The sequence below is a fragment of the Amphibalanus amphitrite genome, unplaced genomic scaffold (genome assembly GCF_019059575.1).
Source record: "Amphibalanus amphitrite isolate SeventyFive unplaced genomic scaffold, NRLGWU_Aamphi_draft 000389F_arrow, whole genome shotgun sequence".
In the NCBI taxonomy this organism is placed as follows: domain Eukaryota; kingdom Metazoa; phylum Arthropoda; class Thecostraca; order Balanomorpha; family Balanidae; genus Amphibalanus; species Amphibalanus amphitrite.
The window spans coordinates 313,240-329,555 of record NW_024881883.1 but is presented as its reverse complement, the minus strand read 5'-3'; the positions used below and the strand labels follow the sequence as shown (position 1 = coordinate 329,555).

The window sequence follows — 16,316 nt, the reverse complement described above, 5'->3', positions numbered from 1 at the left end:
TTGACGGCGCAACTTCTGTTGAATCCAACAGAGTGGTGCAAATACCAGGCGACGCTCACGGGGTCGAAGTTTAAAACCACCGAATTGGGCATCAAATCTGTATTGGAAAAGACTACGGAAGATAGAGACAAACAATCGGCACACAGAATATTTGATCCCATATCCTACTGAAAAACGAAACTGTTAAAGATAGCCTTATTACCAAAAACGTTAGCAGCATAACACAGTCAACGCTGAAGCGATATGAATAAAAATCCCTACTTTTAAGTTCAAATCGGCAAACTTCACATAAACATCACATCCTAAGCATTTTAGCATCACTGGCAAACGTTCGACCAGATCAGTCATGCCGCCCGTCGCGCGCTAGATCGGGTACCAGCACTGGCGTTGTAGGCAGGTCACTCCAGCACGCATTTCACTTCTGAGGGCAGGCACCACCGAACTGATGTTACTCACGCCGTAAAGTCGGACGGAGTCATGAGCCTACGTAAAGCACCTATAATATTGAGTCGGCTTAGGGCTTTCAAAGAGTGAAGGAGAGTGGAAGATAAGCGACGGTAAGCGTTTCTTACAAGTGTTCCGGATAAGTAGGTACTAAGTTCCAGACATGTGCATGGATCCGGGAAAATGGATCTGAGATCCGAACCCATGGATCTAAACCTGGGATTCACTCGGATCATAGATCTAACCCCTCAATTTTGTCGAGAGATCCACTCAGATCATAGATCTGTCCCATCAGTCTTGTCGAGAGATCCACTCAGATCATAGATCCCACTCCCCAATTTTGTCGAGAGATCCACTGGGATCATAGTTCATACCCATCATAGGTGCTCAAAATGCTTTCAGCTTTCCTGCACAAAAAGGTATGGATACCAAAGTATGGTTAGAAATAAACAAACAAAAAACCTGATGCACAGCAATGCACATTACACATACAAATTGAGCAAATTGTGTGACATGAAGATTATTCACACGTCAATGCCAACAGGTAAGTTTGCAACAGATATCTGCCAAAATAATAAGCAATAAATATTTACCACATCACAATTCACATAAGAATCCACATGAAGCTTTCCAGCTTGAGTCTTTTTGGGGTATCATTATCTTTCTTTTCAGTGGCACATTGCTATTAACCACATTTGAACGTATTTTTCTGTTATTGAACGAAAACCACCAGTCCGCCCGCGCCATGGTTCGCCGCGCGTCGAAAAATGCTGCCGTGGCCCTCGGCTTTGCGGGCCGGCGGAGAGGTGGCGGAGCATAGGCGACTGAGGTCATCGCCTGTGTGACTTCACACGCTGCAAAATATTTTGCGCGGACCCGAACACGGCTCAGACCTTGATCATAGGAAGATAGGAAGATATGACAGATGGGTGTGCACTAGGGTGTTTCACTTTTCACTTTTTTTTCTCAGATTGTCTCTCCTCGATCGGATTCCCATTATTTCATCTTTTTAATAAAATGTGGTGGCAATTATTCGATTTTAAACTCGATTCTAAACGTCGCGATAATTCGCCAAAGTTTTCAATTTTTGTGCCGTTCGGCGTTGAAGTCACCCATGTTAGAGCAATTGCAAGTAGGGCACTAACACCAAGAAAATACGGCCGTGCAAGAGGTGGTATTAACCGGTATTTTATGACACTGTGAAGGTTGAATATGGTACCTGCGCTTCCATAAAAGTGTCGTCGCATATTCTGGTGCTCAGATTAACATACACAGACATAACTCATTATTCAGGACACGACAACTTAACAGTAAGCAAAACACTGGTACGTCAGTGACGGCAAAACATGTGTTTCGGTACCGGGCCTCAACACCGTTTCTCATCGAACCCAGTCACAGGGTAGCCAGGGCTGCCTTTGTCATGTGTGGCACTGCACGCCTGTGCCTCTCCACAGCCTGCAGAAGCCACTGGAATTGGTCCTGCCCCTTCACATGCTGAGCGAATGTTTTCAGAAGAGCGATGCCCCTCTCCGCGGTGTCGTTCACGACTTTCACTGTTTTCACGAATTCCTTGCATAGGATGTACGCCTCGTGACCTTCCCACTCCCCAGGAGGCTTCGTCATCCACTCGTGGTCGACTCCCATCAGGTCAAACATCAGCCACGACGACGTGGTCACCAATTCTGACAGGCTGGTGGACTCATCCAGTGCGACCGATGGTGTCTGATCAAGCGCCGCGGAGCACGAGTTTGCGAGCAGGTTGACACATATGGCCTCCTTCTCCTCTTCTGTGACACGGCTGCTAAAGAGGCTGAATACTACAACTGATGGCTGCAGATACCACAAATGGCGCCGCATCACAGCGAGAGCAGCGTTCGCCACTGGTTGGTCCAACTGCCTATACCGCACCAGGCTACGGTACAGGTTCAGGTCGTTAGCGGGGGCGTCCTCTGCAACAGGGGCCCGCAGCCACGCGACGACATAGAAGAGGAGCAGGAACTGAGCCATCCGCTGCACCTTCTCCTGCATTGGCTCATCGTACTCCAGCTGGTCCGCGAACAAGAACATCTTGATGCTGTACAGTGTACAGCATACAGTGTACAGTGTACAGTGTACAGTGTACAGTGTACAGTGTACAGTGTACAGTGTACAGTGTTGAGTGTACAGCTCATCAGTATTATACATCATCAGTTCATACAGTATTGGCTCATCGTACTCCAGCTGGTCCGCGAACAAGAACATCTTGATGCTGTACAGTGTACAGCATACAGTGTACAGTGTACAGTGTACAGTGAACAGTGTACAGTGTACAGTGTACAGCGTACAGTGTACAGTGTTGAGTGAACAGCATCAAGATGTTCTTGTTCGCGGACCAGCTGGAGTACGATGAGCCAATGCAGGAAAACGTGCAGCGGATGGCTCAGTTCCTGCTCCTCTTCTATGTCGTCGCGTGGCTGCGGGCCCCTGTTGCAGAGGACGCCCCCGCTAACGACCTGAACCTGTACCGTAGCCTGGTGCGGTATAGGCAGTTGGACCAACCAAAGGCGAACGCTGCTCTCGCTGTGATGCGGCGCCATTTGTGGTATCTGCAGCCATCAGTTGTAGTATTCAGCCTCTTTAGCAGCCGTGTCACAGAAGAGGAGAAGGAGGTCATATGTGTCAACCTGCTCGCAAACTCGTGCTCCGCGGCGCCTGATCAGACACCATCGGTCGCACTGGATGAGTCCACCAGCCTGTCAGAATTGGTGACCACGTCGTCGTGGCTGATGTTTGACCTGATGGGAGTCGACCACGAGTGGATGACGAAGCCTCCTGGGGAGTGGGAAGGTCACGAGGCGTACATCCTATGCAAGGAATTCGTGAAAACCAGGGCTGGTAAAAAGTGCCGATTCGGTGATAATATCGGAGCCAAGCCAGTAGCTGTTCGTAGGGTTTAAAGAGCCAAAATAAGACGTTTTAATGCAAATTTGCATGTGCAAGACAACTGGTAAGTTTTGTTAAATATCTTCAGTTCATTTTCACATCAAATTTCAACATATTAGATGCTGTAACACAAATATTGATTTAGTAGCAGCATCTTAATTCACAATGAGATATTCTGCGCAATCTTTGTCTACATTTTCTTAAACAGCTGACAACCTATTCAAAATGGTTGTAAATGTTTACCGTGAACAGCGTCAGCATTCGTCAGTCGATGAGCCATCAGTCGATTTGAAGCTTTAGCACTGGGGAGAATAGGGCTCCGTGGCTTTCGTCAGTCGATGAGGAGCTAGTGTTGAGTGAACGGGGAGCCACTGACTCTTCTACTATTGGCGGCTCACTGTATTACCGACTAGTGTTAGTACACGAATACTGGTCTTTATTATAGTAAGGCCTCGTGCAAGGCTGCATCTCGTGCAGGTCGCGGTTCAGAGTGAATGGGTCTGCATTTTTTTTTGTACATTTTTGGGTATACTTTTTGTTGTATGTCTTATTTATTTCTTGTATGTTCGTTGCGAGTTGAAGGTGCTCTTCTTCTCTCCAGTATGTACATACATCAGGGTAGCAATATCATTGGTCGCCTAGATACTGCGTACTGGTGTCTCAATCTAATTCTAATATGTTGATGTAGACATAAGCATGACAAACTTTTATTTTTGATACATCACTCAAGCAGCTCATGATTTTTCAAATTTATTTGCCCACCATCCTAGTATATTTATTGCATTAGTTAGGTACTGAATTTTTGCTTAATTATTGAATGTTTCTGTGTTTTTTTAGTGTCAGGCTCAAATTTGAAAATAAGATAGCCTATCTATGTAAGCCATCAAATCTTTTCAGAAATTTTGTGACAGAAGTTAATGTTAGACTTATAATGCCTTTGGTGCTTGAGTTCCGAGCTCGATACAACATCGGCAGAGATATATCAGATGATGAAGAATATGACTGACCGTTTGCTAGTGAGGGAGATGATAACATTTCCTCTATTGGTAAGTCAAAATTATAATTTATATACCCTACCTTTCTGACTGTCATCAGCCACCTAAGACAAAATTAGGAAGTCATCTACATCCATTTTGTGTTTTTGAGGCGAGCTAATGTCCCACAATGAGACTTATAACAGTGGGCTTAAAAAAGCTGATGTTTAAACTGATGCCAAAGAGAACGTCTTCGCTGCTGTTTCCAACTCATTCTGTGAGGAGCCACTTTTCATCTAAGAAAATTTGGTCAGAGCCACCAAAACCATTTTTACCCGCCCTGGTGAAAACAGTGAAAGTCGTGAACGACACCGCGGAGAGGGGCATCGCTCTTCTGAAAACATTCGCTCAGCATGTGAAGGGGCAGGACCAATTCCAGTGGCTTCTGCAGGCTGTGGAGAGGCACAGGCGTGCAGTGCCACACATGACAAAGGCAGCCCTGGCTACCCTGTGACTGGGTTCGATGAGAAACGGTGTTGAGGCCCGGTACCGAAACACATGTTTTGCCGTCACTGACGTACCAGTGTTTTGCTTACTGTTAAGTTGTCGTGTCCTGAATAATGAGTTATGTCTGTGTATGTTAATCTGAGCACCAGAATATGCGACGACACTTTTATGGAAGCGCAGGTACCATATTCAACCTTCACAGTGTCATAAAATACCGGTTAATACCACCTCTTGCACGGCCGTATTTTCTTGGTGTTAGTGCCCTACTTGCAATTGCTCTAACATGGGTGACTTCAACGCCGAACGGCACAAAAATTGAAAACTTTGGCGAATTATCGCGACGTTTGGAATCGAGTTTAAAATCGAATAATTGCCACCACATTTTATTAAAAAGATGAAATAATGGGAATCCGATCGAGGAGAGACAATCTGAGAAAAAAGTGAAAAGTGAAACACCCTAGTGTGCACGTGCGCACGTGAGCACGCGCAGAGCTACAGGCTCCTCGGTGCACGGCACCCTACCAACTGGTCTCTTGCGATGTGCCAAATATGAGCGCAATCGACACAGCCGTTCTTCAGATGTGGGAGCGGCACCTTGCACGTGCGCACGTGCAATATGGGTCCCATCTGACTTTCGCAAGGCACCCTTCTCGCCGGTCTCTAATCGTGTGACAAATTTGAGCGCAATCGGTCCAGCCGTTCTCGAGATCTGGAGGCGATCCCTGCACGTGCGCACGTGCATTACCTCACCTTCATCGACTTAGAAAAACTCATACACATTCAGCATCCCATCACACACCAAATTTCATTTCAAATTTCAAATTTTTAAGTAGAGTGCCGTGCACCGGGGAGGTTGTAGCTCTGCGCACGTGAGCACGCGCAGAGCTACAACCTCCCCGGTGCACGGCACTCTACTTACTGGCCTCTCGCGAGGTGCCAAATTTGAGCGCAATCGGCCCAGCCGTTCTCGAGATCTGGAAGCGGCACCCTGCACGTGCGCGCGTGCAATATGGGTCCCAACTGACTTTTGCACGGCACCCTTCTCGCCGGTCTCTAATCGTATACCAAATTTGAGCGCAATCGGTCCAGCCGTTCTCGAGATCTGGAAGCGACCCCTGCACGTGCGTACGGGCAACTTTGCCGCTAGAGTCATTTTCGGTCGCCGTAAATTTGGTCATGTCTCCCATCTCCGGGACCAACTCGGCTGGATGGCACCTAAAACAATGGCTGAATACCATACCCTTATCACGGCGCACAAGGCCATCCAGAGAGGTGAACCCGAGGAGATTGCGACCCTATTTTCCAAAAATTCCCAAACACGAGCAAGGTCTACCCGCCAAGACCACCTCTTCCACTTACCGCGACCCCGACTAGAGACCAGAAAACGTAGATTCGCCTACCGTGCCGCGGCGCTCCTAAATACTCTCCCCCTCGAGCTAACGCAGTTGCCTCCAGCCAGATTTGCCCGTGCTGTAAAAAAGGGGCTTAAGCCTAGCCAGAGTAGCCATAGTAGCTAGCCTCATGACTCTTGGACTATGAAAGGCAAACGAGTCTGTGTGTATAGTTACGAACGCGGCTTCGTGCGGGTTACACCAAGTATGTGTGTGTTCGGCGTTCGCGTTGTGTATTTCGTATCCGTAAGTGTGTGCGTTTTCTTGTGTAGGTATTTCTTGTGTTATCTTTTACCAGCTCGGACTCGGAGTGTAATCGCCACGCCGATTGTGGATTGCTCTTGATTGTCAATACATACATACATACATACATACATACATACATACATAGCACCCCAACCATGACATACGGATATGCATTGCCCGGTGGGTGCCTACATGCATGCCAAGTTTCAGCAAAATCGCCCCAGTAGTTGCTGAGCTACTGTAATGGGAACAAATTTAACACCTCTTCTGTTTTTTTTTTTGCACTTTGCACGTGCAGCGGGGATCACTCACGTGCATCAAGAGTATCCAATGATTGTTAGAAGGGATACAGCTACTCTACAAAAGTTACCGCAAGTCAATCGCCCCAGTGGTTACTGAGATATAGGCCTATCAAAATTGTTACTCCAGCAGAACGACTTGAACGCCCCGACTTTTCACGTGCCACGTGCCACGACGGTCACCTGAATGCATCACGATAAGTGAATTGCTGGGCAGAAAGGATGGAGCTACCCAACAAAAAAGACCGGAGGCGAATCGGCCCAGCGGTTGCTGAGATATCAGCCTCTCAAAATACTGATTACGGAGCGAGCGAAGCGAGCGGAGTCTTTCCTTAGATTAAAGGTAGTGTGCCAGCTTTCCTGGACCGTATGGAGTTAATGGCCCAGATAGGGAGAACCGGATTTTTAGAACTTATCCATACCTTCAAAACGCATGGAAACGTCTTAAATTCTTCAAATTTTGAGTACCCCAGTGCGAAATTCGCCCCGACGGGTTGTCGGTCGTACCCCAACCACATTTCACACCACTATGAACAATAAATGCACACACTGAAATCGCTATTACCGATATGCTCATCCAATCAAGTTTCGATAAACCCGTTCATCATCATCTCCTGCGGTTTCGAACACGCCTGTTAGGTGGCTTCTGATGCTCGTCGAGGTCGGAATTTCCAAATACGCGTGGTGCGTCGGGCCGCGCGCTCTGACTTCGGCCAAGAAAAATGCGTCAGCTGATCATTGTCATTTCTGCCACTTGCGTGTGGTGAAATGGGGTCATAACTTATAAGACGGCTTTTTCATATCAATTATTTTACATAAAATAATATTTCAAACCATAAATTAATGTTCGACAGCCAAATTAAAGAAACAATACCAATACAGGCTTACAGTTTAAGGCTCGACATTGTGTTGTCTACGATTAGACAGCTGATAACTCATTCCCGTACGTCGTAACTCTATAATGACCTTTGCTTATTGTCACATGTGCGCCGCATTCGTGATTGTTGCCGACGCCTGTTTGCAGATTAGCCCACTATAATTGTTATACATATTGAAAAACCGATAAACTTTTAGGCGAAAAAAGCACTATTTTAGCCCATTTTTGATTTTTTGCGATATTAGGTAAAAACAGAAGCTTCTTATCCTAGGAAAAATAAAATGGGAAATCATTCGAAGGTGGCACACTACCTTTAACGGAAATTTCTGAGTAGGTATGAGCGGCCGGCCGGCCGGCCGTGCGGACGCTTTTGCGAGGCTTATATCTCAGCAACCACTTGACCGATTTACACGCGGTAATTTTTGTAGGGTAGCTTCATTCCTTCTACCAAGCATTGGACTATTCCCGATGCATGTGGGTGACCCCTTATGCACGTGCCACGTGCAAAACGAAGAGGTGTCAGTTTTGTAATTGTTGCAATATCTCGGTAACTACTTGGCCGATTGCGCTGAAAGTTGGCATGTAGGTAGGCACCAACTAGGCACTGCATATCCATGTGCCAGAGTTGGGGTGCTGCTGTACGTGCGCACGTGCAGGGGTCGTTTCCAGATCTCGAGAACGGCTGGACCGATGGCGCTCAAATTTGGTACACGGTTAGGGACCAGTTAGTAGGGTGCCGTGCACAAGTCAGTTGGGACCCATTTTGCACGTGCGCACGTGCAGGGTGCCGTTCCCAGATCTCGAGAACGGCTGGGCCGATTGTGCTCAAATTTGGCACATCGCTAGAAACCGGTCAGTAGGGTGCCGTGCACAAGTCAGTTGGAGGTACCCCCTCGAAATTTCGCACGTGCAAGACTCACCCCCTCGCATGCTCCGTTAGTCGCCCCCAAAAGGCGCTATACTGGTTAAAATATTCGTCATTAAAAATAAGAGGCCAAAGTGGCCTCTTATTTTTCGCGCCACGAGTGTCCAATCCAGGTAGTTCATGTTATCTATGTTGGGACTTAAAAGCGCGCCGACTACGACGGTCATTTTGCAAAACATTAATAGGTACTTTTCCAAAATTGCAATTTAATCAGCAAGGAAAAACATAACACTCACCTTCACCACAAACCGCCAATCTCCCGAAAGAACTTCACTTGGAAATGCTGGATGCACGATGCACTGAATTTACCGACAGGTTTTGTGCCACTTTGGTCTAAGCTTAGAGGCCATATCGACACCTTTTTTTAAACACCACATTTGTTCTCCGGTGAATTTCGGACAAGTTTGTTGGAGACCTTCAAAAAAGGTACAATCACTCGATTTTTCTCAAGTTTGTCTGTCTTGGCAGATAAAGCAATACCAGAACAGGCCAACGAACACACATATTTGATCAGGATCGGACGATTGGACACTTTTAAAAGGAGATCTTTCGTGCCTCCCGGAAATTCACGGGAGAGCAGATGTGGGGTTTAAAAAAAGTGTCATATAGAGAAATACCCCGCGCTAACGTTCAAATAAACAGGGCATTCAAATCGCGATTTTCAAATAGGAGCTCTTTATCTCAAGAACGAGTCGTTCCATTTTGTTCAAAATATGTGCAACTACCATGAGGTTAAACGCCCGATTTAGCACAACGTTCTCAAATGTTGCTGTGAATTTTTTCCCGACCGATCACGTTAAATCCAGACATTTCAATTTATCAACCAAACAAAAACATTATTGCGTGTCCTACTACGAGCAGTATAGCATTATCGAATTAACAAAAGTATTACTGCATGTCAACGTCCACTCGCTTTGAACCGACTTCGAAAAACAATATCCTGAGGCGTACCATACGGGCATGGTTATTAAGGCGCCTTTATAATTTCACTTTATTTATCGGAAAAACTTCATATTGTATCCGGGATCGCAACAGAGTTGAACATTCATTTTTTTGAGCTTATTTAATGGCAAACTATGTGAGAATATGTAGGAAAAGCTAATAATAAAACAAATTTAAGTCTTCTGAACGGGCGATTCACGCACCTCAGTTCCAATTCTCTCAGCCAGTCAATAGATCGGTATGTAGCACAAAAGCATCCATCTGGTAGCCTCTGAAAGACATCTGATCCTAATGGGAACGTTCTGGGGATCATAGCCTTTACTTTGATAGCTATTGAATTCCCGACGGCTTGTGAATAGGATAGCAGAGAAGTCAACGACGGATAAATCGAAGCTTGCTTCATGCTTTCCCATAACGCGTCTGAGAAAAAAATGTAATATAGTATGAACAGAATAAGGATGCCAGTAATTCAGACAGACAAGCTAAAAAAAGACGGGATGAGAGAATGACAAGGACATGAGACCGGGAATGGTGAAGGGTACTAGCGCTTCGCTAGCGAATTATCCAAATAATGACATCGAACACACTGGAACCAAAACAACCAATGACCCATATACGTTCGGGGATAGTTTGTGCATCGCTGTTTCACATTTTAGAACAAAAGACCTCAAGTAACCATAAGATGCAGTTCATCGATGAACTTTGTTCAAATAGATGCAAAACAGGGAACTCAACAGCAACTTACGTTCGGTTTGAACTTCAAATTGAGCAGCTTACTGCCATTTTGCAGAAGGCCAGCGTTACTAGGAATGAGCCACTACATAGTACGACAAATCTAGCGCCGGGCCAAAATACGAGCCCCGATTGACTGATGTACCCAACTCTTATGTCGTTTGCCGATTTATGGAAGTTGGCTACCGGACCCGTGACCATAAAACTGAAACGGTCCTGGCCCTGGCAACCGTAAATCCAAATAAGCAATGTTCCATGTTCGAGAAACAAAATCTTGAATTTTAGCTTAGTTACCACTGAACAAAATAAACGAACGCAGGAACGCGGGAATAAGAGAGGAAACGGTGGAGACAAAATGTGAATGAGTAATTTATCGACTGAAGTGATTGAGGAAGACAGACACAATAAACCCCAACGAGCGATACTTTCTTTCCCAAAGCCAAATGTCATGTCTGTTTATAGATCTCTGTCTGTCTGAATTACCAGCGTCCTGACTCGTTCCCACCGGCATCGTCTCTGGATCTGACCTTGCGCAGTTGGTTCACCCGCTGCCGTCGCTCCAGCCTGTCCTGACGGTCCTGCAGCTGTAACAGAAAGGCAACGACATGAGGGTCAGACAAAGGAGTGTCACCACGGGACGGCATGTGATTCGATAAAAAAGTCTTTTGGAAGGCTGTGTGCATCCACGGGGCTCTTTTAAGGCTGAAACAGACTCTTTCCGTGTTCAGGAAATCGCACGCGAGAGCCTATTCATATACATTATAATTCTTCTCGCATCAATCGCTTGCGGGAGGTGCGTGCGATTGATGCGAGCGTGCTTCAATGTATTTGAATAGGCTCTCGCATGCGATTTCCTGACTGCGGAAAGAGTCTGTTTCAGGCTTTACTATTCCAACTTCTTTGGAAGTCAAATTTCCATCAATTGTTAAAAATGATTGAATATGGCAATGGTTTGTTGTTATGAAAACAAAATTGGACAAATATGGCTCAAGCTACTTCGGGTCCAGAAACTGTGCTGGACTTGACATAAACAAAACGTTTATGACAGAACAGCTTTTGCGCCCACAGAGTTTCTCACCATTTCATTTAGATCCACCTTCACGATATCCGGTTCCTACCTTTCCGATATCCTACCGATACCTACCGATATCCTACCCTTCCATTTTATCGGCTTCACAACTGCCACAAACCCATTCTCGAGTGGACATCCGTATCCGGGTATCGAAATAGAAAAGCAAGCACGAGGCCCAATTTCGGCTAAATCTTCACAAACTGATCCCACTCAACGGTTCGGCAATGTCAACCGAGCAAACGAGCACGTGGAAATGCCGCCCTGACCGCGTGATGTTCACAGACGGGAAAGGACTTGCACTGTAACCCTGTTTCGGATGAATTCAGCGCGCTGATGTGAACAGCTAGGCGGAAGCAGCTATTATAAGGCAAAACTAGCATGTAAAAATGCCTCTTGACCACACTTACCCAAAGCTGATGTTCATCCAGATCAGAGTAAAAAAAAAAGAGAAACTGAAACTATGTATTTAACCCGCGCCCTGCTGGGGGTCCTGGATTTCCACGCCCTGCTGGGGGGGGGGGGGGGTGTTTGAACACCCCCCCCTTGTAACTCGGCTCCTGGGCCACGTAGCGATACGCAGAAGGCGGCGTTCGAAAGAGCGTCAAAAATAATGACGAAATCACTTCGGTCAATTTTTTGTTCAGGTCAAAGGTCAGGTCACCAGAGGTCATTGGAGGCAAAATTTCGCCGATTTCCAGGTAAAATGTCGAAAATTTCCAAGAAGCCAACGCATAACTCGGGAACCAATAGAGCTACAGCGCCGCGGAAAAGCGCATTCGATAGCCCTATTAACGCCCTTTCTGAGTAATTCTCTCAGATTTGACCTAACGTCAACGGTTTTGCCTGCAGGGGGCAAAAACTGCAAAAATAGCCGATTTTTTCGGAAACAGTTTTTCTGCAATAACTTTTGACCCAAGCCTTGTACGAGCTTACTTTTACCGGCATCGTATTCCTCTCGTCAAGACGCATCGAATGAACTATAACTTGACCTTGAAAGGTCAACTTGAAAATTTGACCTCAGGTCAAGGTCATGACCTGACCGGAAAGGGTCATGTTGCATATCAGTCGATCCGTATCGTCGAGCTGAACACATCTAAGGCGTTTTCATCGCTCTAGCATGCCTCTATCAAAAGTTATTTGCGAAAAACTGCTAGATACCATTCGTGACCTAAGATGACCTCAGGGCATAAACAAGGGTCACGGACACCATTTTTATGTTCAGTGTGTCTAAACCACTTGTAATTCGGTGTTTGGGAGTGTTTATAATGTCTTTCGTCCAAAAGAGGCGCATTTCAATTTTCTCCCATTGACTTATAATGGGGAGGTCGCAAAATTGACCTGACCTTAGGTCATCGATATCAAAATTCTGAGATATACATTTTGTACATGCTATTGCTCTTAGCAATCGCTGAAAGTTTCAAAGCGATCGGTCACTCGGTGTAGCTATGACAGACATTGAAAGTTTTTATGAGGTGAGGTCACTTCAAGTGACCTGGTGACCTGACCTTGAATGACCTTGGTCTGAAATTTTCACAACATGTGTAGAATTGATGTATGATAAGGTGTACCAAAAAAGGCGGTGCTCCGCGCCGCCGTTTTTGAGATATTCGCGAAAAACCACAAGGGGGGGTGTTCAAACACCCCCCCCCCCCCCAGCAGGGCGCGGGTTAAAACAACGTGGAGAACAGCCGTCTTTGATGTTTCAACATTTCATCAACATATTTTCAAGTATTTGTGTAAGTCTTACCATTTCAATATATAAACCATTTGGTTACGTGCATCACTGTCCCGTGATGGTGATGCTGAAAAAATAGGAAGCCTTTAAGACCTTTAAAAGCTTATTAAAAAAAAAATAAAGTGGACACTACAGAGTATTTCAGGATTAACCAAATATTTATTTTACGTTAAAATGTACGATTGCGCTCAGTCCTTCGTGTGGCCTAGTGGATAAGGCGACCGCCTTGTGGAAAAGCCTCCATTCTGACTTCCGCGGTTCATTTTAACATAAAAAACTGATGTGATACGAACATCATACCTACGTTAATGAGACATTCTTGAGCTGTTAGACTTGAAGACCGTGTTTTATGGGTGACCGGTCATGACCCTATTCAGTTATTCTTTGTCAACGAACAGCATTCCTTTTCTGTTTTTAGCCAACGCCCCCAATAAGCAATCATGGCGATTGGTGAATCGAGCTCAGTGCTGAACTTCGTAATCGGGATTTCAGCATAGTTCTTTCTGGAGAGCAGCTCATCCACAAGCAGCTAGGGGTGAGCAGGACGCAGCTATAGTGGCGAACCAAGTGGCGAAAAATTTTGACGACTCCAACCAGGGCTGCGGAGTCGATGGATTTTCGGCGACTCCGACTCCGACTCCGACTCCGGCTTTCAAAAACCAGCTCCGACTCCGACTCCGACTCCGGGCAGAATTGTCGACTCCGACCGACTCCAACTCCCGACTCCGACTCCGCAGACCTAGCAGGGCTGCGGAGTCGACAGATTTTCGGTGACTCCGACTCCGACTCCGGCTCGGGTTTCTAAAATCGACTCCAACTCCGACTCCGACTCCGATCACAACTGTCGACTCCGACCGACTCCGACTCCGACTCCGACTCCGACTCAGACTCCGCAGCCCTGACTCCAACACCGACTCCATGAACAACTGCCGAATCCGACCGACTCCGATTTCGACTCCGACTCCGCAGCCCTGGTCGAGAGATCACCCAAAAACAGCCGCATGACTGACAATGCTCAACCTGAATCTTTGTTGAAGGTAAGAGCTTCTAACAAATCATAACAAAAAAGTGAAAATCGAAAATCATTTAACTCCAGCTTGTTACATTTCAATTTGGGCAAAAAGATGTAAAATAATGGTTCAATAAGTACTTACCCAAAAACGGTAATTTCATCGACTTCTTATTAGTTTTTGGTAAAATCATTTGGTCCAGTAAATGAGCTGATGTGAACGACCGTCCACAGTTCCAGACACGAGAGTTCCACAAAAAAACTCCTGCCGAATGAAGCGTACAGGATCGATAGGAAGCACGCGCAGAGAAAGGTACGTTGGTGAAAGCCGGTTCACTCCCAAACGGATTTGAGCTAGTATCATTTGAGCTACCTGCAAAAAGTCATTTGTTTGTTTATTAGGGCTATAGGGCGCGTCGATTTCAGTGGTCATTGTGCGCCCATTACGCCCATATACTGGTTAAAACAAGTGTGTTGAAACAGAGAACTGACGGACTAGAGAAGGCTAGGACTAAATGCGATGTACGTCAATGGAGCTAGTAGAAAAGCGACAGTAAAAAAGCACTGTCGCGTTACGAAGGCTAGAAAGGTAAAAGGGCTAGTGTCAGAACTAGCGTCCAGAGCACTACTACCATAGGCGGCGGAACGGGGAGGGCACCGGGGCACCGTGCCCCCTTTGATTTTGGCATTTTAACCCTATGGCCTATGGGCGTTGCATGGAAAGAATGGGACCAAAAGTCGGCAGCGCCCCCCTCCTCCTTAATTGAAGGTGTTCCGCCGCTACTGAATACTACGCCACTACTCGTACATACTCGTAGAGCTGCTCTGAACCATGCCATTTAGATGAAAGCTAAGGCACGACAGCATTAACCTATGGGCCGTCAGTCACACAGCGCGGCCGATGGGCTACAAAGGCATTCTTATTCCAGGTGTGCGTTCTTGGTGTCATGCGTGGCGTGCACACTGCACGCGTGCCAAATGCACTGCAATAATTTATCACTTGAAACGAAGTTACAACTCGAGAACATTTCGGGTAATCGGGTAGATCGCATTGTACGAGTTTAAATCAGACTAATTTTGCGACCTCCTTGATCTTACGCAGTTTCAAATCTGTGGTGTAACGATACCAAGCCGATGTTACGTGGTTGCCCAGCTACAACTCGGTTGTAGCATTTAAAGGTAGTGTGCCAGCTTTCCTGGACCGTATGGAGTTAATGGCCCAGATAAGGAGAACCAGATTTTTAGAACTTATCCATACCTTCAAAACTCATGGAAACGTCTTAAATTCTTCAAATTTTGAGTACCCCAGTGCGAAATTCGCCCCGACGGGTTGTCGGTCGTACCCCAACCACATTTCACACCACTATGAACAATAAATGCACACACTGAAATCGCTATTACCGATATGCTCATCCAATCAAGTTTCGATAAACCCGTTCATCATCATCTCCTGCGGTTTCGAACACGCCTGTTAGGTGGCTTCTGATGCTCGTCGAGGTCGGAATTTCCAAATACGCGTGGTGCGTCGGGCCGCGCGCTCTGACTTCGGCCAAGAAAAATGCGTCAGCTGATCATTGTCATTTCTGCCACTTGCGTGTGGTGAAATGGGGTCATAACTTATAAGACGGCTTTTTCATATCAATTATTTTACATAAAATCATATTTCAAACCATAAATAATGTTCGACAGCCAAATAAAAGAAACAATACCAATACGGGCTTACAGTTTAAGGCTCGACATTGTGTTGTCTACGATTAGACAGCTGATAACTCATTCCCGTACGTCGTATGGTCGTAACACTATAATGACCTTTGCTTATTGTCACAAGTGCGCCGCATTCGCGATTGTTGCCCGACGCCTGTTTGCAGGTGAGCCCACTACAGTTGTTATACATATCTAAAAACCGAAAAACTTTTAGGCGAAAAAGGCACTATTCCAGGCCCATTTTTGATTTTTTTTTTGCGATATTAGGTAAAAACAGAAGCTTCTTATCCTAGGAAAAATAAAATGGGAAATCTTTCAAAGGTGGCACACTACCTTTAATGTCCAACGGATATGTGCGCCGTATTCCCATCTCGAACATCAGCATAATAGAACGAATATCACATGCATGCAAATGGTCAATAACTCGGCTGAGAACGCATATTGGTAAACGTTTCCGCGTCAGAGCAGAGGTTTCAGAGATGGGGCGCTCTGTTCACTCCTACCAAGATCGTCCTCAATAGTTTATTTGGCGAAAGA

The 16,316-nt window shown here is 46.0% G+C and overlaps 1 protein-coding gene across 14 annotated transcripts in view; it reads right to left on the bottom strand.

The window, feature by feature from the left end:
* Positions 1-16,316, bottom strand: part of LOC122390281 (longitudinals lacking protein, isoforms H/M/V-like) — a 63,471-nt gene that overhangs the window by 34,261 nt on the left and 12,894 nt on the right. For all 14 annotated transcript variants that reach the window (XR_006258121.1, XR_006258122.1, XM_043383033.1 and 11 more), the window contains exon 6: positions 10,787-10,843. Coding sequence is in view for 12 of the 14 variants with exons in the window: in XM_043383033.1 (XP_043238968.1) it covers positions 10,787-10,843 (57 nt within the window). In the remaining 2 variants the exon portion in view is untranslated. The remainder of the gene's footprint in view (positions 1-10,786; positions 10,844-16,316) is intronic.